The sequence below is a fragment of the Monomorium pharaonis genome, chromosome 10 (assembly GCF_013373865.1).
Source record: "Monomorium pharaonis isolate MP-MQ-018 chromosome 10, ASM1337386v2, whole genome shotgun sequence".
In the NCBI taxonomy this organism is placed as follows: Eukaryota; Metazoa; Arthropoda; class Insecta; order Hymenoptera; family Formicidae; genus Monomorium; species Monomorium pharaonis.
In genome coordinates this window covers 440,947-468,909 of record NC_050476.1, presented here as the reverse complement: position 1 = coordinate 468,909, position 27,963 = coordinate 440,947, and the positions used below count along the sequence as shown (strand labels likewise).

Below are 27,963 nucleotides of genomic sequence, written 5' to 3'. Positions count from 1 at the left end.
AAAAAGTCTAATTATAATTAGACTGCGTAAAAGTCTTATTAATTATAACTAGACTTTCCGTAGAGACGATGTATCGATGAATACGCGAGCTATAGCCTTTAGCCGGCTTGTAAACGCGTGGACACGAAAGTCGCGCTGCCTCGACACGCCGCGATATAACGGTATCTGTTCGTTCACGCGAGACGGCATTGATTAAGCTTTAATGAACGCGGTCACTTTCCGAAAATAGAACATTCGAAAACTATCACAACCTGTTCCTACATTCTCCAGTCGAACGTAAGCTCTTGAGACGTTTAATGATTAGTGTTCTTACAGATTGAAAAATTCTCGGAAAAAACTGGTTTCTTCTTCACCGTGCGTATTTTTCCAGGCTCTTTCCTTTCAGGATAACATCTTTATTGTTTTTTGTGTCAATGGTTCTATGATTTCCATTAAAAGGTATAATAAGTAAGTAATTCATCAGTAAATTTGCTCTTATTATCGTATTTTTTGGAAAAATATGGGGAAAAAACCCGAATTTTTTTCTGAATTTTACTTTTATGGAAAATTAAGAATACATTAATGATTAAAGAAGTGAGAAATTGTATTTAAGAGGAAGAACTGAGGGCGCGCAAAGTCCTTTAAAGATATAATTAAAGTCTTATTTCTTAACTGCGTTTATAATTTCTATATATATAATTTTAATACGGTATACATGTTGCACAGTTCACAGCTCTTTACGTATAATTTCCATTTCTTAGCAGTACTAGACTCTTAACATTATTTAGAATATACATACTGGGCAACTACGTCATTGATGACGCGTTCTTTATCAGGAGACCCGAAGAACGGGGGATTACATTACGCGATCACATTTACATTTAGGCGCCTAGTATTTACGGCACACCAGTTCGCAGAAAGATTACGCTTCGTTTCTTTGATTGTTGGTCGGCGCCGTTTTGCGACCGCGTTGCGCAAATGAATAAGCTTCAACGCACGAATCAAATAATTGGACGTCCAATATTTGGGAATAATAGATACGTTATATTAATGTACACACACACACACACACACACACACACACACACACACACATTATATTAATCCAATAAGACATTTGTGGAATTTTTTTATATTAGTTGTATTTTCTCTACACACTCTTACTAATTCAATTTATTAGTGCAATGTTGGCCCAATATATTCTCGATGCATGCCAATGTTAAACCAATGCATCGCCAATGAATTGTGTTCTAAGGTTGACAGTAACGCTTTTTAAACAGGATAGATCAATTTGACGATTTTATATTGTTCCTGGAAAAGTATTTTGATGCAACTGAAAATCATATATTTTGTGAACAAAAATCCTGAGTTAGATTTTCATGTTATTACGATCTCTGTTATTAGCATAGTTTTCCCCACTTTTCATCGCTCATTATATAATTTCGCTTTAGAAAGTGAGTTAATCTTTATAAGACAGGTGGTCTACTATATAGTATATTATTACGTTATAGTTAAACTTACATTAGTTATACACTACGACGTAAAGGGATATTAAAATAATGAACCTTAAAACTTGAACAACCGAGAAGGTATAAATTGATAAGCTCTGTTGCCAATCTAAAAGTATAAAATATTTTTAAAAAAATTGTACCTGGGATACGATGGTCAGCCCTTTCCATCCCCTCCCCATCTATCAACACTTAAAGGTTAAACGCGTGCACATCACGCACACGCATACACGTGCATAAGTACGTCCACAATTGGACTCCAATTTGTCGGCAGCGAACTTTTGCCGAAGGATTACCGGTTATAAATACGGTGCGTAACGTCGGACGTTTATGGTCGCGATACTAGACGCTAATTTACGACGACCGATAGCTTAAGCTTTGGCTCTTGGCGAATATAGCGCCAAGGAATTAATACAATATCGCTATTGTGTGTGTGTGAGAGAGCGCAACGCGACGTAATTCTAGTCTCTCGCGTGAATTTCCGCCGTGTATTTCCGCCGCATCGCGACGCGACAGCATCGATACACGATGGGGAAGGGGGACGTCACTTTTAAAGGCGACTTCTCGCAGATGTGTCCCGCGGTACATACGTATATTGATTACGTGCTATCAATGTTCACAGAGGGGAGAGGGATGGATGCGTCAGTGAATGACCGGTCACCGGTGCATGACCGCTGAATCTTTACGCTCACGTTTCTCCGGTGAGATAACGCGATTCCGTCTCTCTTTGAAATGTATATATGACCGTTTCTAGTTACGTTTACCCACCGTTCGAGGAATACGGACGAAATCTTGATACGATCGGGAAGAAAGCGATTTCTTCTTTTTTTTTACAAGTAAGCGAAAAGTGGAATAAACTTTTTTTGTTTTTATAGACTTTTCGCGAGCGCCATAGGAGGAATTCCGCGTGCGCTTCTCGCGAAAATATGTAAGTAAATATACACGTACGCAGCGTTATTACGCGCACGTCACGAATACCGTATGAGGCATGCTCTCCTCACTGATTTTGCGGCGTCCTATATTAAGCTCTTCCTACGCATTCACGTGGCAGCAACCTGGAAAAGTGACACCCTTAAAAATGGATAACCTTTTTATCGTATATATTGTAGGCGGCGGTTTTTCCTAGCGGCGACACCGCGGGTGTTTTTCTAAAGATAAACTTGGGTACTCCTCTTTCAGTTCCCCCTCCTCCTTCTTTCCTAACTAGTATCTTCTTTTTGTGATATTCATCGGACTGCACTGCCGAGAAATCCGAAGCCACGGCGACGAGCTAGCACGATGGGGGTGGGGAGACGCATTCGGTACTAGATATCGCTCCTGTAACGATTTTTCAAAAATATTACCGCGTACATTGTAAATCTGTCGTCGTGTCCGGCGAGAGATTAACGCATTATTTGTATCCGGTTTGTGTAGGGTAAGTTAGGGTATGATGGCCATACCGAAAAGATGGCCAATAGCTATAATTTCTCCAATAATTGCTAAATAATGTGTTCTCGTAATTATTTTCAAAGATAATATTTACTGTAGTTTATGTGCGTGTACTATTCGAAATAACGATATTGTAGATGTCATATCATGTTTTTACTTTTGAATGTCTGCAAAGTTTTTCACGTGTTCATTAGAAATTGTCACAATGTCGAATAAATTACAGTTGTGCCGTCGCAATGAACGTTATCCACGTAACAAAAGTATGTAAATTGTAATGTGTAATTATATTTTTTATTTCCTTTTCTATTTTTTAAATAAATACTATGATTATCTTTCTTTCACAATTTGGACAAGATAGCCCATGACATTTTGGGTGTTTATGTATATATGTGTTTTGTATATATTTTATTTAAAAAGACGAGAGTTAAGTTGTGTAATATTTACACCTAATATTTTAATTTGACATATCATATATATATGTTTTTTTTTTAGTAATGATAATGAGTTAAATTGATCCTAAACTCGTGTGAACATTTAATATAAAAAATGTTTAAAAATAAAATTAAATATGTGATAATATGTTGCAATAAAACTAAATATGGAAAATTATAAGTTTCTTAATTATTCTATAAATGTTAAGTACATAAAAAATGTACTATATAGCCAACCGTTCTATAATACTATAGCCATCTTTTCCCTAAAGGTTGTGAAAGATGACCAATGTTCATGTTTCAATATTTTGATAATAAAAAATGTTTATCAAGTATTTTCTCTTTAATATCGATAGTTTTACATACAATTCTTAAAGCTTCAGTGAAGTAATATACCAAACGCTATTAAAAAATAATAAAAATAAAAGTATGTCTTTTGCATTTAAAAAAATTATGGTCATCTTACCCGAGTTTATCCTATACGTTGACTCGCCATTAAAACGCAGCTGAACGATCTACGAGATGTTTTAAAGATTCTACAGAAAATAACGCGTAAGCTTTTTGCAAATGTGAACGTAAATTTTTGTCTTGAAATTTTGAGGAGTAAATGTGAGTTCGAGTTTATTATAAAAATTTAATATATTTTTCTGTGCACACAGCTGCCTCCGCTTTTGTATAACTTGACTTGAAAAAAAGAAAGAATGATTGATTGATTGTCTTTATTAACTTTCTCAGGTATTTCTAGTACCGATAATAACTTATAATCTATTTACAATATTCAAATTATACTCTTTCATCATTCTTTTAAACAGCTCGAGTCTTCCACTTTATCTCTGTCGGTAAGGCATACATTTTCACTCCTTCATAAACAAATTTTTTATTGCACACTTTATCTTAAGAGGAAGAGAAAGAGAGGGATAACGAAATTTGTACTTTCTACTTGTAGGTTGACCAAATTTTTTAACTTATTAAATTTCTACATACAGTTTAGCTATTTATAGATTTAGCTTAAATACATAAAATTTTAATTCAAATATTAGTGAAGTATTTATACTTTCTAAATGTCGAGCTAGTGAAAATTGAGTTTGTATAATTATTCGAATAATTTATCACTCTACAGTAAACGTTATATAGTAAACTCTGGTATAATGGTTACAGTTTTGTAAAATGTAAAAAAACGTACTTTTATTTTTATTATTTTTTATAACGTTTGGTATATTACTTTACCCAAGTTAAAGCATGTTACACTATTGATATTAAAGAGAAAATACTTAATAAAAATTTTATATTATCAAAATATCGAAACATTAACATTGGCCATCTTTTACAACTTTTAAGGAAAAGGTGACCAGCATTATAGGACTATACATATTTTATGTACTTAACATTTATAGAATAATAAAAAAACTTATAATTTTACATCTTTAGTTTTATTGTCACATATTATTATATATAATTTTATTTTTAAATATTTTTTATCATAAATGTTCATATAAGTTTAGGATCCTTTTAACTCATTGTCAGTATATATCAAATTTAAAATATTAGGTGCGCAATTTAATTTTTGTCTTTTTTATAAAATATATACGTAAACACTCTCGAAAAAAAATTGTGGGCCATTTTATCCAAACTGTAAGAGAAAGATAGTCATAGTAGTTATTAAAAATAGAACAAGAAATCAAAGATACAATCACACATTACAATTTACACACCCTCGTTATGTGTTTAATGTTAATTTTGACAGCTCAATTGTAATTTATTCGACGTTGTTGGCGATTGTTAAGGAATAAAAACTTTGCAGACAATTGAAAGTAAAAACGCGATATAATATCCACAATATATTTATTTATTTTAGAATAGTATACGCACATAAATTACAATAAATATCGATTAGCTTTGAAAATAATTACAAGAACACATTATTTAGCAATTATTAAAGAAATTATAGCCACTAGCCATCTTCTCCGGATGACCATCATACCTTAACTTATCCCAAGAGTTGAAATTTACTCTTGTAATAGAACTTCTACAAGACTGTTTTTGTATTCTTATTAGAGTGGCAATATAATTGCACAAGCTCAGTTTTCACTTTTTTAGAGTGACGTTTCACTCTACGATATTTGGAGAATAAATACAGAAGTACTTGAACTGCGAAGAAATCAAGTTATCAAGTTAAAAAACTCAGTCAGGTTACAACAAATGTTTTCTTTCTCAGCGTAAGAAGATCGCCAGGAAGAATCGATTGGTAGACATACTCTTACCGTCGCGTCGTCACGTCGTGACGTATTTTTGCGTGTACACCGTGTACACACGATCGGTCGCGAATCCGTCAAGACGGTTAAGACACGACCGGCATCATTCGGATTACGCTGTTAGCTCGGCCTCGCAATTTTCGCCACGAAAGTTTTCGGCCGTTCGGCGAGCACAAGCTCGGATTTTCCCGTTTCATCAATCGATCGGCTTGACTCATCGCGCGGAATATAAGCGCGCGTGATGCATACCTACGTACTCGCTCGTGTACACACACATACACACACGGATTACGGGCGCGGGGGCCGCCTACAGGGTGACGCAAAGTTTCGTTACTTTTACTCGGGGCTGAGTCACCGTGACGCGACCTGATGAATTACCTCGAACACATTCCCGGCGAGTTCCACGGAGCGCTGCTTATTATTTCGTTGAAATAGATTACCGCGATTTCTATTTGCCTTCGCGCGCGCGTTACCTGTGTTACTCGTATATTTTGCTCCGCTTTATACGACGACCAAGCAAAATATACGGATAATATATCGTTACGTTATACATATGTCACGAATATAATTCTCGTTTTTTTTTTTATTTTTGTAAAAATCCACTATTCTCTGCACGTGAGAGTTGATACGCTGAAAGTTCATGTAAGCCAATTTTCACATCAAAAACGACTCGTAATTAAACAAAGTTGCCAGGAACGTTGAATGTGATACCGTTATTTATAATGATCTCCTCAATTAGCGTTTTAATACTAAGGCTCGTTACTTCGATTAAGACTGGGTAACGCGAGGAAAAGGAGGAGAAATAGAGATAGAAACAGAGAGAAAAGACGCCTCGCTGTAACTGCTGCGTCAAGATGCGGAGAAGCTTTTTTTTACGGTTCGCCAGACGATCTGTCGTACTACTTGTTCGCATCACTTTGTTGAGATCCGACGGATGCCGAGCCGGTTAACTTAAACGTAACTGTACCTCGTGGTACCGTAGATCGTTCACAATGTGCCGACCAGCATTTCTGACAGTCAGCACTATAATTAGAGCACGTCGCGCACGCAGGTAAACGACGGCGAGACCGAGAGCGATAAAGGGGGAAGAAGAGAGAAAGGGAGAATGAGATGCGTGCCGATATGATAGGTAAATTGACAAAAGGAGGAACGGGCGAGGGAAACTCACGAGGGAAGGTAGAATTGAAAACGCGCCGTGTTTCCGAGACATTGCGGGATTGCGATCGATCGGGATGTTTTTGTACGCCCGGTATTATTCGGGCGGCAGCTCTGATTATGAGTCACAGACTGCGTTGTGCAATATACCGCACGTATCTAAGTGCGATCAGATGGAATTACGGTGACTCGATAGCAAACGAGAAAATGGTACGACCGCACGTCGCCGCAATTAAGGAGCCTTGCAACGTTAGGTTCATTAATTTAATTTGAACACATGTAATCTGAATTACGTTTTCGATTTGACGTCAAGCTGATTAATGTCGAAAATCAGGCGCTGGAAGGCGCGATAACGTGTTTCGGGCGGAGCCGAGCTCCATTCATTTATAGGTCATACTTGCGTGATACGAACCTCGTTTCTCTTTTTGCGTACAAAGCAATAATTTTCAATGTAGAACGTGACAGTGCGCGTCACGAGATTTATAATTTTCCATGATAGACTGAAGAGCCACGAAGTTCTCGAAATAGAATCCCGAAACCGAGAGGTTGTGTCTCGAGACGTAAAGCTTTAATGTATCCGCATGATAAAGGTGGTTAATAGTCTGAAAACGAGCGCTAGGAATCTTCAGCCCTGACGATGAAGTGACGAGGCAGGAATGAATAAAAGACCGTTCTGGAGATGGTTTAACCAGTGAGTTCCCGTGGTAATTGTTTGCTCTTCGCAAACAACGCGGTTTCGCATTTATTGGAAAAAAGAAAAGGAACCGCGACCATTTCGCGATGTGCATGCGGCTGTGCACGCGCGTAGAAATATGATATCTGGCGAAACCTCTTTGAGAATCACTGACCCAAATCGACGACGTGGACACGTCGGCGAAGGAGGCTCTAAAATATTCATGGTCGTTGGCCTTACTTTTTGTGTTCTCTGCGGCATTTTTTTTTTTTTTTTTTTTTTGTCATGGCGACTCGCGCTTTTGTATCGAAGTGTCTTTTAAACTTTCGACGAAACAGTGTTTATTACTTGAATATTTAACCTATCGATATTTTAATTTTCTACAAAAAAATACTCAAGCACTTTTTTAATGATTAAACTTTTACCTGAAAAATCAATATCGATTGAATAAAAAATAAAATCTTTTGATTGTACCAGTAAACCGTGATATAATAGAATGCATTTTGATGAATCCAAACAGATAATTATGACAATTGGATTCGATATTTTATACGGAGAGAATTTACCTTCAAAATCGAAGTAACTGCATGCATCCCGGACTTCGAAAAATTTTACTATAATTTTAATCAAACATATATTGTATATTATATGTTATGTAACACAGCCCATATATAATGTAAAAAAAATTAAAACTTTAATCGAATCCAATTAATTTCTAAGAGAAAAATCTTTCTATTTAAGTTAAACATTTAATAGACTTAATTATCAAGATTCAATTAGCATCTTCTGATTGGCTCTATAAAAATTTTAGTTATATTCACTAAACACTTTTTTTTACTCAAGTGTGGCTGATGTACTAGATTTAAATTATATACATATATTATTAAGGGTCGGTTGTTCCAACTTCTTGGTAAATTTACCTACCAGGTAAGCATGTGTCTATCTTCATTTCTTTTCTTGAATAAATGAAGGCAAACATATGTTTATCTGATAGGTAAGTTTACCAAGAAGTTGGAACAACCGACTAAAAGATATATTTAATTTAAGGAAAGAATTAATCATGATTCTCTAGCAGTTTCTAGCAGAATGTTGATTCGACCATTTCCGAATGGATGTACAGATTGAATCTACCAGATTTCTAATTTATGCAATCAGATCTTTTTAAACGAAAGTAATATATAATGAATATAATAGTAGATAAAAATTTATGTCGCAAAGAAATTAATGGATCGCCATTGCGTTCGACATTAACGGAGTTATTACTTTCCGATTGCAGGGAATGTGTGACATGTTCATCCAAACACAGCAGACGAGTAGCGTCAACGGCAGCAGCAGCAGCAGCAGCAGCAGCAGCAGTAACAACACCGGTCACCACCACAGTAAGAAGCGCAAGTTGGATTACAACGTGAGCCAGCCGGTGATCCAGCACGCATTGGTCCAATCGACCAGCGACTACCAATTGGACAATACCGGTCTACAACAACGGTACTCCGTGAACGGTGCTAATACCGCGTTCAGCTCGCTGCACAATAATAATGCGCTGCAGAAGAGTAGTCCGAACCAGCAGACCTTGGTACGAGCCTCGACGATCAAGCTCTTAGACACGTACCAGCGCTGTGGCCAGAAGGTTGGTTGACGCTGTTCTGCTTTCTATGTTTCTTTTAAGGATGTATCGAACTGAAGTTTAAAATGGTACAAAATTGCTAAAAATTTGTAAAATTGTTCTCTTAGTTTTCCTAATGTACTGCAAAAAAATTGAAAACGCATGCACTAAACGGTTGCTGAGTTATAACTATTTTAATTTTCACTGATTTTACATGGTATCCTTTTCTATCTTATGGAAAAAGAGGATCTTGACAGATGAAACAGCTAAAAAAATATAGAAGAAATAATACCAGCGTTTTTAATTTTTTTTGTATATCTAGTATATGAATAGATGAAAATATCTACCAAGTTTCAATTGTCTTCACTACACCGTTTTAAAGAAATAAAATACAACTTGAGATAATTGTGCATTTTCACTGTCAAAAGTTTAAACTCATAAGTGAAAAAAATCACAAATACGTGAAAAATACCTTTGTAAGAGTAAAAATAAGACTCCAATTATCGTTCAAGTTTCTTACATCTAGATTTACTATGCGTTAGGCGTGGATATTTAAGTATTTCAAATTTCATGCACTTTTGTTTAAGATTGTATGTCCGATACACCCTTAAAAGTCGCGCTTGTAATTGTTCAATGGACAATTCGTGTTCCCTTGTGTCGTCTACACGTTCGACGTGCTAAATCTAGCACGGCCGCAGTTTTATCTTGTGCTCGTCCATTCTAAAGGTCGTGAGCTAAAGATCAGAATTAGAGAACTGAAATTAGAGACTCGTATTTCAAGTTTAATCATTAATTTTTTTTTCGATTTTGACAACGTTATCATCGATCGAGTCTCCTTTCACCTTCTCTTTCTTTTTCTGTTTTTCAGCTGTATTTATTATTATGGAAGTTCTCCAACTTATTTTTGTGAAGGGGCAGTCACACGATTTTATTTACGTGTGTCTTTTCACGTAGAAGTTTTTGGCATTACCATCCTCTAAATATAATGAATCAAATATGAATAAAACGGTAATGTGAATTACTTCAAAAAATATTTTCTTTACAATATTGACAATTATTTACGATAATGTGATTTAAACGTAATAATAAGCAAGATTGCCACATTCTCACCTGTATGATCATATTTATAGAGAATTCGTAAATATTTTACATACTCTTACGACGAAATAATACGGTCAATCAATTTTTTTAATTTCAAAATGTTCTTTAAACTTTATTCTTTCTCATAACTATATAGTTTTTCAATATTCTTATACTTTGTTTACAATAAAATTTCTTAAAATCTTTTCTTGAATATTTTAGAAAGTTTTTCTAAAGAAATTTATATGTTCAAAAAACTGGGGATATATTCAGAAAACGTCCATATATCAATCGTCAACCTTTTCTGGAAATATGTTCGAGTTTTTACACATGACGTGAAAAGATCGGAGAACCTTCTTAATGTTTGTCCATATTTTTCGCTAAACGCGCAGCTTTTTTGTATGTTTTCTGTTCTTTTAGTATGGCGCATAATCTGCACAATGAGCAAACAATCCGCAATATGTCTTAATGTCGTTTGTTTGCTGGTTTCGTGTTTCGCAGCGGCGGCGGCGGCGGCGGCGGCGGCGGTTGCTGCTACTTGTTGTCGTTTCGCCACTTCGCTCCGTATCCTCTCGTGCCGACCGTCATCGGCGTTGTGCGCGTTGTGTGTTGTTAATACGCGAGAACTGGGAATAACCGCGGTAACGTTTCGCCGTTTAGTTTTTTGTATTCTCCTTAATGGAGAGCAGGCGCGGGAGAAACTTTCCTTCGCGGTCGCCGTCTTTAGCGTTCCGACAAATAAAACTTAATGACTGTTAACCGCTTATTGGCATACGGCGCAGGCAAGGAGAAGACTATAGGAGAGTCGCGGTCATTTCAGCCGGCGAGAGAGAGAGAGAGAGAGAGAGAGAGACGCCTGTGCTTTGGCAACGACGTGAAGTCGTGATACTTCTCGCTTCGCAACTGCGATGCCTTCTTCTCGCCGGGGCGAAAGGGAAAGGCTGAGATTGTACCAAGAAGATACTGTACCGTCCGTTCGCGTGTCGTTCTCGATCGCTTGCATTTTGCTCCAATCTCCGCGGCCGTCTCTCCCGACAGTCGCGTCACGACGCCCGCGTTCAATAGAATCGTCCCTCGATTAATCGGCAACGAGAGAGGCTAATCCGCGGATTCCGCGGTGACCTCGCCATGGTTCGAAACCGTTGTGCGTGACACGAGCTCGTCCATAAGCTCGTCTTAACATCTGTTGTTGGAGAATCGCACCGATGTTTCGTCCGACCTCCCCGCGCCGTCCTCGGCATCTCCTTCTCGACGAGCGCTGCTCGTTCTATCTATCCGACAAAGTTTCACGTTATAGTCGCGACCCGATGTCGTCGATTTGGTAGTATTGCGCGGATCGTAACTACATTGTCGTGTAATGTTTTCGCTGATTCATTGTGTTCGCGGTACGAGTGTCTCCTAACATTTTCGCTCCGCGCGCCGTTCGCGACACACAAAACATGGTAACACGTTGCTTACTGCGTCGCACAGTGGGTCAAAACTATAAGATTAGTAAACGCGGGCGAGAAAATGAAGTCGTCATTTTTTAATTTAAAGTATAAAAAATGTATTGTATAATCAAATCAAAACCCTTTAAATCGGCTTTTTATTGACAAGTACTTCGGCATCGTTACTTGAACATTAACATTGCTATAATTCCAAAATTGCTGATGAAACGTTGCTTCTGACTGTGCCTTGAAATTGTACAATCAAGGACCTACCTATCTATAACATTTTACGCGGTCAACCTGATACATTTTGCAATTGTTTTTTGCGTATAGTTATCTATAATATTTTATCGTATATTGATAAATTGAAAAATCAAGAAAATTTAAAAAAGTCAGAGATATTTAAAAAATTACAAACTGTTGAGCTTCGCTCCAAATTTCCTTAAACATTCTTCAGAAAAACTGAAACAGTAAGAAAGTCGATCTCAATTCGATTATTCTCCGCCTATGAAAAGCTATAGAAATTGTATTTGTTCCATTGGAAAGATGATATTTTTTTCTATTTGACATTGAAAAAATTGTATAATGGCGTCGCCTTAAATCATATTTTCGCGATATTTTAAAGATAGCTCGACTTATCGATTTGTAAAATACACATTTTTATGGATTTTAAAAACTCTGTAATGTTTGATGTAAGATTTTTTTACGTATTGAATTTTTTGTTGCAACCAAGAAAAATAATTCATAATGAAAAATCACTGTGTTGATTTTGCCATTTTGTTTAAACACAATATTTTGAAAACCGTTTACTATCAAGTACTATATATCTATATCTAGGCTTCAACTTTATAAAGCTTGTGTCATTTTACTTTTTGATGAGCCCTGGAATAGTAGTGGTCACTGTAAACACCGTTTTTAAAGTATGATTTAGAAAATGTATAAAGTAAAAAAATGTGAATATTAGTGCTAATTTATATTCGTTTTTAAATAAAATTTAAATGTTGAAACAAAGAAAATTTTATTTTAAAAATTATTTTTACAACGACATAAACATGACTCGTTTATGTTTTTACGGAAAGTCTATTGTCTATTATATTTAACTAAAAATTATTTTAAACAATATATATGTATATATATATATATATATATATATATATATATATAGATTTGAAACAAATTTTCAAGGAGACATCAATTATTGCAAGAAGAAAAAATAAATTATTACAATCCTTGAACAATAAAATTTCGGGATCCAAATTATCAATCAATATCGTTTATTCACACTTAATTTTATCTTAAAATGGAGATATGAAAGATATAAATGTCGAGCTATCGTAAGAAAAATGTCATCCACTAATTCCGATATTTCGATTCATTGTGCGTCGCGCGACTTACCGTTCTTATTGTAACGCTGCATTGAAAAAAAGGCTGATAATAATAATCAAGTTTAGTCTGTTACTAAAATTTGAATAAAATAATTTTAATAAAATATTTAGTTCATATAACCCAAATCAACTAAACACTACTTTTACTTTTTTAAATATTTAGCAGTTTTCAAACGATTAGATATTACACAGAGAGAATTTCCTCCTAGAATTTACCCTCACAATCACGAACTTTACTTTTAGTAAAATTTAATAAAACTTTAGAAACCATTATTCTGTAATATAATAAAAAATAATTAAATTTTAAAATTATATTAAGATTCTTCGGAGTCTGTGTTGTTTCACAACTGCCATGATTTTGAGGATAAATTCTAAGAGAAAATTTTCTTGACATCTTTAGTGCATTTGGTGATATTTACTAAATATTTAATTCGCTAAAAATGAAATAAAACTTGGCAGCTATTATCAAACTTTTTTTCAAACTCGCATGCGTTTCGGATCGGCTTTAAGGCCCAACTTCTATCAATGTAAATTAACTTTAATCTCAGTTTAACTTACTTGCTATCTTAATCTAGTTCTAAAAATTAGAAAAGATAAAGAATAATTAGTTAAACCGAGATTAAAATTAATCTATATTGGTAGAAACGGGCCTAAATTGCACAACCGTTTAATTCGGCGTTTAAACGCTGGCACACCGTAGCATTAGTAGTAATAGTAGTCAGCCAGCCAGCCAGCCAGCCAGCCAGCTAGCGACTGAATCTATTCGGCATGCATGCCGATATACGTCGCGTGATACTCCGCAACTTGGACGAGGAGGACCGCGATCCTCTCGAACCGAACTACGCCGCATTCCCGCATTCGCGCGTTCGAATTAGCGTTCTCGCCGACGACACCATACACGTCCGAGAGTTAACGAGCCCCTAATGACAAGGGAGGAGGTATCACAATTTCCTCGACGCTCGTTAATTCCCCGATTCGAGCGAGCGAGCGTACGGCGCGCAATGTTGTCGTGGGAAAGTGACGTCTATTACCGGGAAGGCTAACTTTATGAATATCACTACAAACGAGCGGCAGCGATAGTTGTCGCACTTTGTGCACCTGTACGTCATCCTCTGGCTCATACGACCCGCCTGCACCGCGGTCGTCGCTGCCGCCGTCGCCGCCGATCGATCGATTTACGAATCCTCGACCGAATCATAGGCGACCGCTACGTTGTGCTACTTCGTGCTGTTTCACTTATTAAAAGAAAAAAATATTACGAATATATATACTCCCTTCCTTCCTTTTTTTTCTTTTCCGGGCGAGAACGGGAGAGTTTGTTGTCATCCGGAAGCGGGTGCATCGGTATCGTCGACCCGAGGAGGCCTGAGGAAGAGCCTCCGCGCGGATAATCCGATTCCTCGAAGCCGTAAAGATTCCTTCCTCCTCCTGGAGGCCCGGCCGCCCTCCGCGCGCTCCCGTCTGCCTTCTCCTCTCCCTCTCCCTCGGCGCCGGTCATACACCGAGTGCACGTGCATCCGCGAACTGCGCACCGGCGAGGATAATTACAGAGAACCGTGGCTCGCGTTTCGGTCGTCTATCGGTCGCGATCCGTTGCGCGCGCGGTGTCACGAACGCATCGCGCAGCTGGGGCGGCCGGCGCGGCACGACGCGGCACGACGCGGCGTAGATAACGTTTCCGTATGGCGTAGTTAACTATCGATTGCGCTTTCAAGGCTCCCATTACATATTTCATATGTATACCGGCCATCACGTCGCGCGGATATCGCGTCCCAGCGCGTGATGTCCGCGAATTTCTGCCGGATTCGCAGAAACCGCGACTGGCACCGGAAATTCGCGAGGGACCGGGCGGACGACGACAGACTCGTGTCCGTTTCTATCGGTGTAGATTAGTTTTAATCTCGTTTTAATTCACTCTTTATCACTTTCCAGTTCTGAGAAAAAGATAAACAGTAAGGTTAAATCGAGATTAAAGTTTAAGGAGGTTTCCCAATTGATTCTCTTAAATATAAATAAATAATGAACAAAATTTAAATAATAAAAACGATGATTTATTATTTATAAATATTTATATGATAATGATTTAAATGTAATCAAAGTAAAATTGTCACATTTGCACTAGTGTGACGTTATGTTTAAAGAGAATTGTATAAAGCATTCTTTATTTTTTCCAATAAAACTATTTTTTTATTTAAAATGTTCTTGGTATATATAAACTCCATTCTTTTTTATGAGTATAATTTTTCAAAATTTTTATATTTTGTTTGCAAGTACGTTAATAACTACATCAAAATCATCCTTTTCACAAGATTTAATGTTATTTTAAATTATTTAAAGGAAACTATATGATCAAAAAATTGAAAAAAATTAAAGAATGCTTACACACACACACACACATACACACATATCAAAGCTTATTTTCAAAATTTTTAATCAAGTTCTCGTATAAAAAGGCTCGAGAACCATTTATTCTTTATCTCTTAACAGTTCTAACAATTAGAAAAAATAAAGAGTAAGTTAAATTGAAAGAAAAGTTAATCTACATTGGATCACCTGAACAATCACCAGTTAATAATTATTTAACAAAAATAATTAAATAATTAAATAATTAAAATATTAAAATAATTAAACTTTAAAATAATAAATTGTAAATTAGTTGATGCTTTAGGTCTAATCTTTCTACAGAGTTAATTAAAATTATTCTTTACATGAAAATGTAATTCTATTTACTGATTATTGTTTACTGATACAGTGATTCTTGATAGAAATGGAACATCGGTTGTTTCGTTCTGACGATCGAAAAAAGAGAGAGGGGGGAGGGGAGAATTGTTTCTTGGATCCTCCCTCGATCGATGAGCGGGCATTTGATTCATGCTGCCATTGTTCACGTATAGAACGCACGAACGCGCAGGATGTACGCGATACATAATGTTCGCTCTACAGGCACGCGCCCATTAATTGATCTCCAACGACGCGCGAATGCGAATCACGCTATCGGCGGCGACCGAAGCTTTTCTTCGTCGCTTCGATGCTAACGCAAAAAATATCAAATCCCTGGGATCGTCCGTCACAGGTAGCACGCTCGCATTTTTGGGTTTTTCGGAGATGTGCGAGTTGTGTGTCGTCGAGGGCTGTAACACTGAGAAAAAATATTGCTGTTAGCTTTACTAAATTTTTCAACTTGGCTAGATTTCTTCAGGTACTCTTCGAGTCTCGTGGAGGGAAATTTCACTGTAAAGGAGTGAAAATTGTACTCGTGCAATTTTCGAGTAATTTTTCACTTTACGAAATTTAGAGAGTATTTATGTATTTAAATATAATATATAAATACTTAAACTGAAATTTAAGTATTTTATGTATTTAAGTTAAATATATAAATATATAAATACTTGAAGTATTTATGTATTTAATGTTTGTTTGCGTATGTATATATATGTATGTATGTATGTATACATGTATATATGTATATATGTAACTTGCTTTCTATCTTTTTTTAATTCTGATTAGAAAAAAATAAAAAGTTAAACTGAGATTGTGATTAATCTATGTTAATGCTAATGATTTAAAGTTAAATCTATGAATACTTGAACTGAAGAAATTCAATCAAGTTCAATAAGCTTTTTTCTCTCAGTGTATATTAAAAGATGTATTGTTCCTCGTTATGATTGCTCTCGTCCGTCTAGCCACCCAATTTAATGCTGCATCTTCTGTATTCTACCATCGACGGCGATCTCTTAACGCTCAAATATTTTTTATAAGGTATATTCCTCCTACAGAGAAAAACTTGGTCGAGGGAAGGTAATGGTGACGGCCTGGCAATCCACTCCGCGAATGTGGTGGGTAGTTCTGTAGTGTCGCACCATACTCAACAGCAACAGCAGCTGCAGCAACAACAACAGCAACAACACAGCAAGCAGGCGAGTATGACGGCGCATAGCAAGCAAGTGGCCAACGCGGCCAACGGCGGCGGCAGTAGCAATCCCCAGGGCGACGGGGATTATCATTTGGTGCAGCACGAAGTTCTCTACTCTATGACCAACCAGTATGAAGTCCTCGAGTTTCTCGGCAGAGGTACTTTCGGACAGGTAAGGATTTGCTGTGTAATTTAAACTCTTATATTTTAAATTGACCGTTTATTTTTCCTCGTCAAAGCAGGATTGACAAATCGATTTCTTACAGGTTGTAAAATGTTGGAAAAAAGGAACAAGCGACATAGTAGCCATCAAAATTCTAAAGAACCATCCTTCGTATGCGCGCCAAGGTCAGATTGAGGTACGTATTGCAAGTAAAAAGAAGACGCGGATATTTGGATCATAAACGTCAGCTGATTTATATCTCTGTACAATTTATCCCGGACAATTTATCATATTTATTATACTTTGCAGGTCTCCATCCTGTCTCGACTTAGTCAGGAAAATGCGGATGAGTTCAATTTCGTGCGCGCCTACGAGTGCTTCCAGCACAAATCACATACCTGCTTGGTATTTGAAATGTTAGAACAAAACCTCTACGATTTCTTGAAGCAGAATAAATTTTCACCTTTACCGCTCAAGTACATTAGGCCCATTCTGCAGCAAGTATTGACTGCGCTGTTGAAACTGAAGGTACAGTATCATTGTAGTTAGTATTATTATATTGAGAATTAACGCGCAAATGCCTTTACCTTTACAGCAATTAGGATTGATACATGCTGATTTGAAACCAGAGAACATTATGCTGGTGGATCCAATGCGTCAGCCCTATCGAGTGAAAGTCATTGATTTCGGATCGGCCTCGCACGTATCCAAAGCCGTCTGTAACACCTACCTGCAATCGCGATACTACCGCGCACCCGAGATCATACTGGGACTTCCGTATTGTGAAGCGATAGATATGTGGTCGCTCGGCTGTGTGGTCGCAGAGTTGTTTCTGGGATGGCCTCTATATCCGGGCAGTTCCGAATATGATCAAATTCGATATATAAGTCAAACGCAGGGCCTACCGACTGAGCATATGCTAAACAATGCTAGCAAAACAACAAAATTTTTTTATCGGGACATGGACAGTGCGTAAACTTTGATTGTTAACTACAAAACAACATTATCGATTAGCGGAAACTTTTCTTTTACAAATTTTGCATGTATATTTAGGTACATATCCATTTTGGCGATTAAAGACACCGGAAGAACACGAAGCAGAGACTGGTATCAAATCCAAGGAAGCGAGAAAATATATTTTTAATTGCCTTGACGATATCGGTCAGGTGAATGTACCGACTGACTTAGACGGCGGTCAACTTTTGCCAGAAAAAGCAGATAGGAGAGAATTTATTGACCTTTTGAAAAGAATGCTTACAATGGACCAGGTAGTAATATCTAATTGATGCTCTTAAAGAGGTTTTCTAGTCTTTTTATATAACAAAATTATTATTACTTTTTATTTTGTATAAAAATTGATAAAATTTTGAGAATATATTTATAATTAATATATAAATATTCCTGAATTTTCTAAAATTGTTGACTACATATACACATATATAGTATTTTTTTAAAATAATTATCTAAAATAACATTGAGCTTTATGAGAAAAAGTTTTAAATAATTTAATTGTAAACAAAATATAAGAATTTTGACAAATTATCTACATAAAAGAGAATAGAGAGTTTAAAAAACGTGTTGGAATTAAAAAATGAAATTTCTACCGAATTATTTTTGTGTAAAGGTATGAAATGTTTATGAATTGTACAATTTTTTTATATTAATATTTATTAATATTATGAAGTAATTATTTTTAAAAAACATGTTTTTATTACTTAAATTTTATTTTTTATTTTGAAGATTGAAATGTTAGAAACTTTTTTGTTAAAGATATATATATATATATATAAATGAAAAGTTATATGACTTGTATTTTTTTAAGCTGAAAAACCTTATTAAAAAATGAGATTTTTTTGTGTATTGAGACGAAGTTTTCTCTTTTCTCATACAATTATTATTTGTTAAAGGAGCGCCGTATAACACCCGGCGAAGCACTGAACCACGCGTTTGTTACTCTGGCACATCTAGTCGATTACGCGCATTGTAACAACGTCAAAGCTTCCGTCCAAATGATGGAGGTTTGCAGGCGCGCTGGAGACTTTACTGCGAGTCCTGCGCATCATCAAGCTCCGCCGGCGCCTCAGCCACCTCCACCAACGTCTTTAGTAGCCAACTTTGTACCAACTACCAATGGCAGTGCGGTGACTCTCACCTTCAACAATCAATTGTCTAATCAAGTGCAACGATTAGTCAGAGAACACCGCACCGCGCAAACAGGATATGACAATCTAGTATGTTTATGCAACCCTTTATCTTATTATATGCATACATATGTATTAATTTATCCTAAAACGGATTGGAGTCTTGTATTATCATATTTGTTTTACAAAACTTTTATTTCTATAATTAACTTTTTAAGAACTGAAGCACATGTCGCTTATTTGTTATAACAATAAAATTATCAAAATTATCCATTTTGAGTTGTAAAAACAAAACAGAATTTTAATATAAATTCAATACATGGACAAGTAATCTTCGTCAAGTGACACACGCCAATTGTTTTTATCTTTAGGATTCAACAACCCTCTAAAATATAAATTATGATAACAGAAATAACTCAATATTATTTAGACCACTTATACAAGTTTAATTTGATATGATATAAGAAAGAAACGATAAAATATGTCATAAATGAGACATTTAAGAAAAACTTGTAAAACAAAAGTTGTTTCAAAGAACACATAAGTCAGCAAAAATGCAAAATATTTTATTATATCTTTTTTATATTATTTTAAATTGAACATCTTGTATGAATGGTCTGAAACAATATTAAGGTTTTCTTTTTTGGATTGCTGAATTAGATCTCTAAAGATGAAAACAATCCTTGCGTGTCACTTGGCGAAGGTTACTTGTAAATGAGAAATTAATAATATTTTTATTTTATTTATTTGTATTCCACTATATAATTAGTAGACCACATAAATTGTTGTACCAAAATTGTTATACCAAATTAAAATAATGTTATAAAATTTTCACAATTTAAAACATTCAAACTAGAAGACTTTGTTTTGAGTTATGTCATTATTTTAACAAATGAGCAATATGAGATGAGATGAACTAGAGATTTGCTGATTATAAGCTTTCACATGAAGTCGTATATCATTCTTGTTTTTATCTTGAATTGTACAAATTAAAACTGTTGACTCTATATAATTTATATTTTTTAAATTTTAGTATCAAATATATAGCAACAGTAGTCGACGGGCGACACAATACAGCGGTTCATCAAGCGGATCTAACAGCGGACGTAGTGGTATGCACGACTTTCCGCATCAACTGGTACCCAGCATATTGTGTCCACCGCATGGCTACCAGACTATGCCAAGTCCTGCGAAGCATGTAGTTGTTGCTCAAGTAAGAAATACAATAATTCTTATATCATAAGCAATCAGTTCATTATTGGAACGATTGGTCATTAATAACGATTTATTTTACATAGCCACCTCAAGCGCAACAGGCACCTTTGCAGATACAATCGTCGATTATATCGCAGCAAGCCGTGGCCGCGGCAGCTGCAGCTGCCCAGCAACAATATGCTGCAGTTCCCGTGTCTATGGTCGAGACTGGCCGGCAAATGTTGCTTACCGTAAGTATAATATTCACTTCCGAACAGGATTGTCAAATGGGGTGATCTTCCCTCAAATTTGAATTTTATTATTATCACAAAAGATTTTTTGGAAGATAAAAAGTTTTTAAGAAAATTTTTAGGAGATGAAAATACATATAAAAAATCTATAGTATTTTTATTTTTCCCAAAATTCCTCGTAATTATAAAAAAAATACAAATTTAGAGGAAACTTTTCAAATTTGACAATTTTGCTTCTGAATGACCGTATAATGGTCTAGTGTGTGTTGATGTATGTTTATGATTATCATAGAATGCTGTGCAGACATCTTGGCCTGGTGGAAGTCGTCAAATGGCCGCAATCGTACCGTCGTGGCAACAATTACCGCCTCAGCACATCCAGCAGCCGCTGCTGAGTGATACTGGAGATTGGGGAAGACCCCTTATCGTCGACAGTTCGGCTATTTTACAGGTAGCATTTGTCAATAAACTGTCTATAGTATTTATTGAAAAATTGAGGCTTGTCAATATTTGCGTGCAGCTTTCCCTTTTTCATTTATAATATTTTACATCATATTACTTATCGTTGAAATCCTGTATAAAGCATGTTTTTCCTACGTTTTTTACACATCGTAAAGTTAGAAAATACTCAATAACATTTTTTAACTAGATAGAGAAATGTTCAAAAATTACAGTCTAAATATTAAAAAAACCAGAAGTAAATTATATGGGATGAAGAGATTTCATTAAATGCAAATCATCCCAGAGTAATAACATCGTTACAGTTTTTAACTAATCTCCCTTGTTTTGGGGAAGGATCAGCGGCCGGTATTTCCTGTCACGGAAGTTTACAATGCTAGTGCACTTGTCGAACATCCACCGCAAAGCTGGGGCAAGCGCACCGTTACCAAACACCATCAGCATCATGTGACGGTACCTCAGCAGACTCAGCACAGACATGAACATAAGAAAGAGACCCAACAACTGAGTCCGGTGAAGAAGCGAGTCAAGGAGAGCACCCCACCGAGTAGCATGCGACGACACTCGCCAACGTCAAGCAGCCATTGGCAGGAGCAACCGGTGCATACTCATCATCATCACAGTAGCAAGCACAGTAGTAGTCATAACGTGGAGCATCAGCCGGTCGCATCCGTGCGACAGCAAACTATCACGATTGATGACACGCCTTCGCCAGCTGTTTCCGTTATTACGATCAGTGATAGTGAAGATGAAGCACCTGGGAAATGGTGAGTATTATACCAAAAATTTGTCCACTTCTTACTATATTATAAATTAATAAAATATAACAAAATTTTGCTGTAGTTTAGAATATATTCTTGAGTTTTAATTTTTAAACTTTAGACTGTAGTAGAGATTGAAAACTGGTATAATTTCAGTTAGTAGAGTTCAGATTTAGATATTATAGATTTATATTATAGATACATGTAATGATTTTTATGTTTATTCGTTAAATGTAATAACTGATGTAAGATTTTTTTCTCGCGTCTCTAGCATCAGTATTTATATTTTCCAAAAATTACATCCAAATTTGTAGATCCAAATCTATAGGTTATAGGCTAATAAAAAAAAGCGTTAAGAACATAGATATTCAAAGTATTGACTATCTTTTTATCGACAGATTACTATTTTTATAAAAAATTCGGTTAAGCACGCGTATCTGTTAGTGCATTATTAGTTGGTAGTAGAATCACGCATGGATATCGTTGACAGCTGTGGAGACCGTCAGTGCAGCGCCTGTCAAAGTTTGGCAACTCGCCTGTCGGGCGACGGACGTCCTGTCCGTGAAGAAGTCATACGAAGGTATATTAATGTAATATGATGGTGTTATATGGTTATATGGTGGCGGTGTGATTAATAGTAATTAATTAAGTATAATAATTACTTAAGTTGAAAGAATCAATCCGCGGTTAACAGATTAAATGTCATGAAGAATAAAATCAATTTTTTAATTTTCCATTTTGATATTCTGTTATTAAGTTATTCAGAATTTTACTTAACGCGTTTTACTTCAGAAATCTTGTAAAGATAACTTAATCTTGGCAGATTATAGATATTTTTTTTTAAGTCATAAAACGTTTGGATCGAATAAGATCTATTAAACAGAGTTTATAAAATAAAATGAAGATATGAAATAAAATATCTATTTAATCTACAGTTTGGAAATAAAAATTTATAGTTTAATATTTTATATTATATAAATAATACAAAATAAAAGATAACTATTAAATAGAGAAATATAGTTTTTTTAGAAATATAGTTTTAAAAGCTCCATTTAACAAAGTTTTTTTAAAAATATAATTAAATGAGCCTTATTCAGAACTCTTAATAATTAATAAGGTACTTTATTTATGTCTTTAGCATAAAGTATATAAAATCTATTTTTTTTTTTTTTAAATAATGATATGGTTTTGCTTGATTTACTTTATCACACGATTGATAAGAATTATTTAGGGATCTGGTTGCGGTACTTGGTGTGAAACAACTGTCGACTGAATACAAAACTAGATCAGAATTAATAAATGATATCATTGCAAAGCATTTTTAGCATGTGATATTGCATGAATGTGGCGTTAATTTGTCAATGGTTGAAACACGCGACAATGTCTGTCTCTAAATTAAATAAAAAAGGATTCTTATTCTTGAATTTGCAGCACTCAGTCGACGCCGCGTGTTGTACAATCGGTACAACAGTCCACGCACGCAAGCAGCCAGCCACATGGAAGCGGGCACGTTACGTCGCATAGCAGCTCGTCGTCACATCGAACGCAACGCAAGAATGTCATTAGCTGTGTCACTGTTGGTGATAGTGACGGCGAAACTAGCCCTAACCGTACACACGCTCACTTATATCTGCCGCAACACCCGCAGCATCAACAGACCACACAGTTAATTAAACATGAGCCACAGCAACAATCACATCATGTTAGCAGGTAGGTGTTTGACATTGATTAACGTATCCGTAAGAAGAATCCATCACTAATTTTTTGAAATCATATTTGATTATTTTTAACAGGTTTTTTTATTCTGTTTAACCTTGTTATTCTATTCGAATTTATTTATTAGGGTTAAAAAGTAAGGCTGATGTTTCATGTATCATACGACAAATTTTTCACGCATATTGACTGACTACAGAATAGAGAAGTTCAAATCCAAAAATGCTTTATCTTGTAGCCAATTAATGACACATGCCAAGTTTATATTAGCTTAACGCATTACTTACTGTTATCGTTATAATTAGAAAAAATTAATAATTGTTACAAAAAGGGAGGTAACGATAATGATAACGGTATTATATTTTTATGATATAGTAACGAGAGTTCAATTATTACTTTTATCATTTACTATTTTAATTCCTATTTATACTCAATAGATTTATACATCTCTTCAGTAGTAAATACACTCAATATGCCACATTTATAGTTATATGCAATTGTAAATTTTATTCATTTTTAGGTTTTATATTTTATATTTTAAATTGTGTGGGGAAACATTTTGTACTTTATATTTTAAACTCCGTTCCGATAATTATTATCAATACTGAAAGTTTATAGTTATATGTATTTAATATGAACTATTTTTCACACACACAGTACTTGAGTACTGGATCCAGGCAGTAAATATTAAAAGTATTCTTAATAATGACATTATATATAAAAACCATTGATAAAATTTACATGTTTATGAATTCTAAATTTAATTTAAATTTCTGCAAAGTAAGTATACTAAAGGATATTAATATAAAGAAAATTAGAAGAATTATTATACAGATAAATTTAATTTAAAGAGAAGCTTGCTATATAGTTGAGATTTTTAAATGTTACTATACTTTCAAATAATATAATTTTAAAACCTAATATCTTATTTTAGCGTTACAAAAGAACGAAAGAGTAAAAAGCAATGAATTTTTTTTAATAAAAAATAATGACAAGGCGCACGCGCGATAATATATTTTATTTTCTTAAAGTAACGTTCTCAATTATATGTCATATCATTTTTGTCGATATAATAAAAAAAATCTGAAAGAAAAATTTCACATAAAAAATATTTTTAAATAAGGATATATCACATCTTAAAGCATTACTAAAAATATATAAAAATTTTGTAGATTATTATTATGTTTGAGTACTGTGTAAAATTTGAGCACAATTCTCTTATTAAAAAATTATCTACATAAATTTTTGTTTACTTTTGATTTTTAATAATGTACAATCATTTTATAATACTTCTTTGCAAATTTTTATGAGAAAATAATGTACGAAATTTTTACATATATTAATAAAATTTTAGAACATATTTGTGCAAAAGTTTGTTTGGATTCACTTATTTGTCTAAAAGTTATTTATCTAAAACTGCAGTTTTAAATTTTAGCTAATATTGTATAGCCAAGACATTCTTAACAGATATAATTATTAAAAATACCAGAAAAAAGTTTTTAAATAAAATATTAGAAAATAAAATACATTTTAGGTCAAATAGATCTGAGCAGGTTTAATTATTTCTCTATAAATTTCTAGAACATTTACATAATTGTGAAACTTTACGATTAACTTTTTCATCACTGTTTGTTATAGTAGCTCCGGATATTCACAGTCACAAAAGAAACGGTTGCTGGCGAAGGTGCAGTCTGAATGTAACATGGTGAACGTCGCAACGAAGCCGGAACCCGGTGTCGAATATCTTGCTCCACATCCGTGTCACGCGCCAGCTTGCAAAGAGCCACCGACCTATCAGGTTAATTGAGATTTTCATCTGCCAGTACCACGTCTAATTTCTTTACACATTTTTATTTGCAAGTCCCTCGGAATTATTAAACCATTTTATTCACTTGGTACTCTGTAGAGTGCCCGATAGAAAGAATCAGAAGAAAGAAGGGGGATAAAGTCGCGTGTAACAGTAATTTCCCCCCCCCCCCCATTTTTTTTTTAAAGTAATTTCCTTTGATCAATGTTTTTTAGGATGACGTCTATGACATACATGACCCCTTCTTGCAGTATGTGACTACGAGTAGTGCGCATCCTCATCTCCAAGAGCAGCATATCGTGTACACGACCGGCACGGATAAACGAGTGTCCTGGCCTGGAAAGCGAACCGAGTATAAACACGAGTACATTCAACCACCGGCTGCTCATTCGAGAGACCATCAGAAGTGGGTGGTGGCCAATCCTGTACATCAATATAGGTAAGAATTGTTTTCCTTAGTACAATGGGCCATGTTTTTAAACAAAACATATATGAGACACGAATTTTAGAGTAATTTTTGCGACATGATCAAAATTGAGTAATAATAATAACTTTAACTTAAAAGTTAAATAATAAAATCAATAACTTTTAACTTAACTAAGTTAACTTTTAACTTTAACTAGTTATTTTTATTACATAAATTTTAACTTATTAACTTTTTTCCTAAATTAAAAATTTCTGTAGAGATTATTTAAAGAATACAGATAAAATTAATATTTTTTTATTATTTTATGTAACTTAATTCACAAATAAAATATTAAATTTACGATGATTCATATTATACTTGAATAATTTAACTTTAAAAAACACGACATTCTAATTTAATATAAATAATGCTTTTCAAAATTAACTTTTAATTTAACTTAATTTATTTTTAATGTAATTTTTAACCGAGTTAATGTTTTATTAATGTAACTTTTAACATAACAAAATTAATTTTATAAGTTATTAACTGTAACTTAATTGAGTTTTAAAAAATATTACTCAATATGAAGATGAATATAACAGCATGGGTACAGCATGTTTTCATTGAATATTCGACGTGTTATATTCGGTGTTATATTCGGCATGCGAGTTTAAAAAAACCGAGCGAACCGACTGGTAAACAACTAATACGAATCTAAGCAAGTAAATAGCATGTGAATCTACTGAAATACTGAGATACCATAGAATAAAATTTATTACAAATTAGTTAATTTTCTTTTTCAATCGTATATTGAGATTATTCGAGAGAACCGGAAGAGAAGTTTGCGAACTTGTTGAGATCATTTGTTTATTGTGCATCCCTTAAATTTAAATCTTTCACCTCACTTTTAAGTAAACGTTTTACAGTAAGTAAATGAAGCATGTGAACCGCATAACAATTGGATTTTGTTTTGCGTTTTGTAGGCAGAGCCAGGTAGTAGGTACGGCGGCCCATCCGGGCCATACTCACAGTCATCATGGACATCCGGCTCATCTGAGTCCTGGCGGCAGTGGCGGCGGTAGGAGTCCTACTGGCGGACCTGTGATAGGAAGTGCCCAGCATTTGGGACAGCCTCTCTATCAGGAATACGCTCACGTGCGCTCGAGAGCCCACGCGGTGCCGCCTCCTGTGTACGTTACTGCGGCACCATCACAGGCCGCTACTGCTATTCAGCAGCAACAAGTGCCCACGTATCAAGGATTCACACCCGGGTGAGTAACTAGAGAACTAACTAATACATGCATACGTCTATCCATCTTTGCACATCTTCTAGCGTTAAATTTATGTCTGCGACTCTAAAGTAGACTTGCTATTGCAAGTTCCTTTTCTCGTAAACGTTTTATGGCATGTAGCATAAATAAGTTAAATCTCGAATATTCAGAAATCGATGTTTATTTTCCACATTTTTCGGTTATGTTCACATAGCCCAATTTTTAAAACTACACTGAAATCATTTAGTATCAAATTAATATATTCTATTTAAAAATTATTGTCTTGCATATATATATATATATATATATATATATATATATATATATATAAGTAAGAATATAAGATTTTTTTACATAGACTACCATCGAAAAAAATTGGAAAAATATCATCTTTAGGGAATTAATTTTTTATCCTTAAAATTTTGGATTTTCACCAAATTTTACTGTTACTGTTAGATAAATTTTGGGAGAATTTTACATTTAAATTTATTTCTTTTCTGGCAAAACTGTTTCTTTTTTATTATTTTTTTCGATAATGCCAAATTTATTAGCAGTAAATATGACATATATCTTTCTTCCAAATTGGTGTCATGTGTTTAATTATTTTTTAAATTTTATGTATTGAGCTAGATCTGTGTATAGGTCGTTATATACCATGTGTTTAATTCAAATTACTTTTTAAATACTTTTTCAATATTTAAAATTTAAAAATACCTTATGATTATACACAATCAAGGAACATTAAAAATATCCATCATAATAAAATTAATTTATTTCAAAGTTGAAAATCGCATTAAAAAATTCTTATCTAGAATTTTGAATAAAATTTCTGGAAAATCTTGATATTCACAGGGAATTTTTTTACAATCAATGCTCATATGAAAAATTGTTACCGAGTACTCTGAGTACTACTTAATATTTCGATCTATATGAACAATATTAACAAAAAGATCTCTTTAAAGA

General features: G+C 34.7%; 1 protein-coding gene across 7 annotated transcripts in view; it reads left to right on the top strand.

Annotated features, from left to right (window-relative positions):
- The window catches only part of LOC105839341 (homeodomain-interacting protein kinase 2), a 52,002-nt gene that overhangs the window by 11,735 nt on the left and 12,304 nt on the right, over positions 1 to 27,963 (top strand). The window contains exons 2-17 of one of the 7 annotated variants that reach the window (XM_012685586.3): positions 8,703 to 9,053; positions 16,698 to 17,006; positions 17,101 to 17,193; positions 17,307 to 17,525; positions 17,593 to 17,965; positions 18,051 to 18,268; positions 18,905 to 19,228; positions 20,172 to 20,351; positions 20,437 to 20,583; positions 20,876 to 21,034; positions 21,379 to 21,809; positions 22,294 to 22,383; positions 23,235 to 23,513; positions 25,155 to 25,314; positions 25,539 to 25,762; positions 26,713 to 27,000. In XM_012685586.3, coding sequence (XP_012541040.1) covers positions 8,706 to 9,053; positions 16,698 to 17,006; positions 17,101 to 17,193; positions 17,307 to 17,525; positions 17,593 to 17,965; positions 18,051 to 18,268; positions 18,905 to 19,228; positions 20,172 to 20,351; positions 20,437 to 20,583; positions 20,876 to 21,034; positions 21,379 to 21,809; positions 22,294 to 22,383; positions 23,235 to 23,513; positions 25,155 to 25,314; positions 25,539 to 25,762; positions 26,713 to 27,000 — 3,842 coding nt within the window. In that variant the 5' untranslated portion in view covers positions 8,703 to 8,705. Of the gene's footprint in view, positions 1 to 8,702; positions 9,054 to 16,697; positions 17,007 to 17,100; positions 17,194 to 17,306; positions 17,526 to 17,592; positions 17,966 to 18,050; positions 18,269 to 18,904; positions 19,229 to 20,171; positions 20,352 to 20,436; positions 20,584 to 20,875; positions 21,035 to 21,378; positions 21,810 to 22,293; positions 22,384 to 23,234; positions 23,514 to 25,154; positions 25,315 to 25,538; positions 25,763 to 26,712; positions 27,001 to 27,963 lie in introns of those variants that run through there. The other 6 variants (XM_028193920.2, XM_028193922.2, XM_028193921.2 and 3 more) reach the window with 6 other exon arrangements.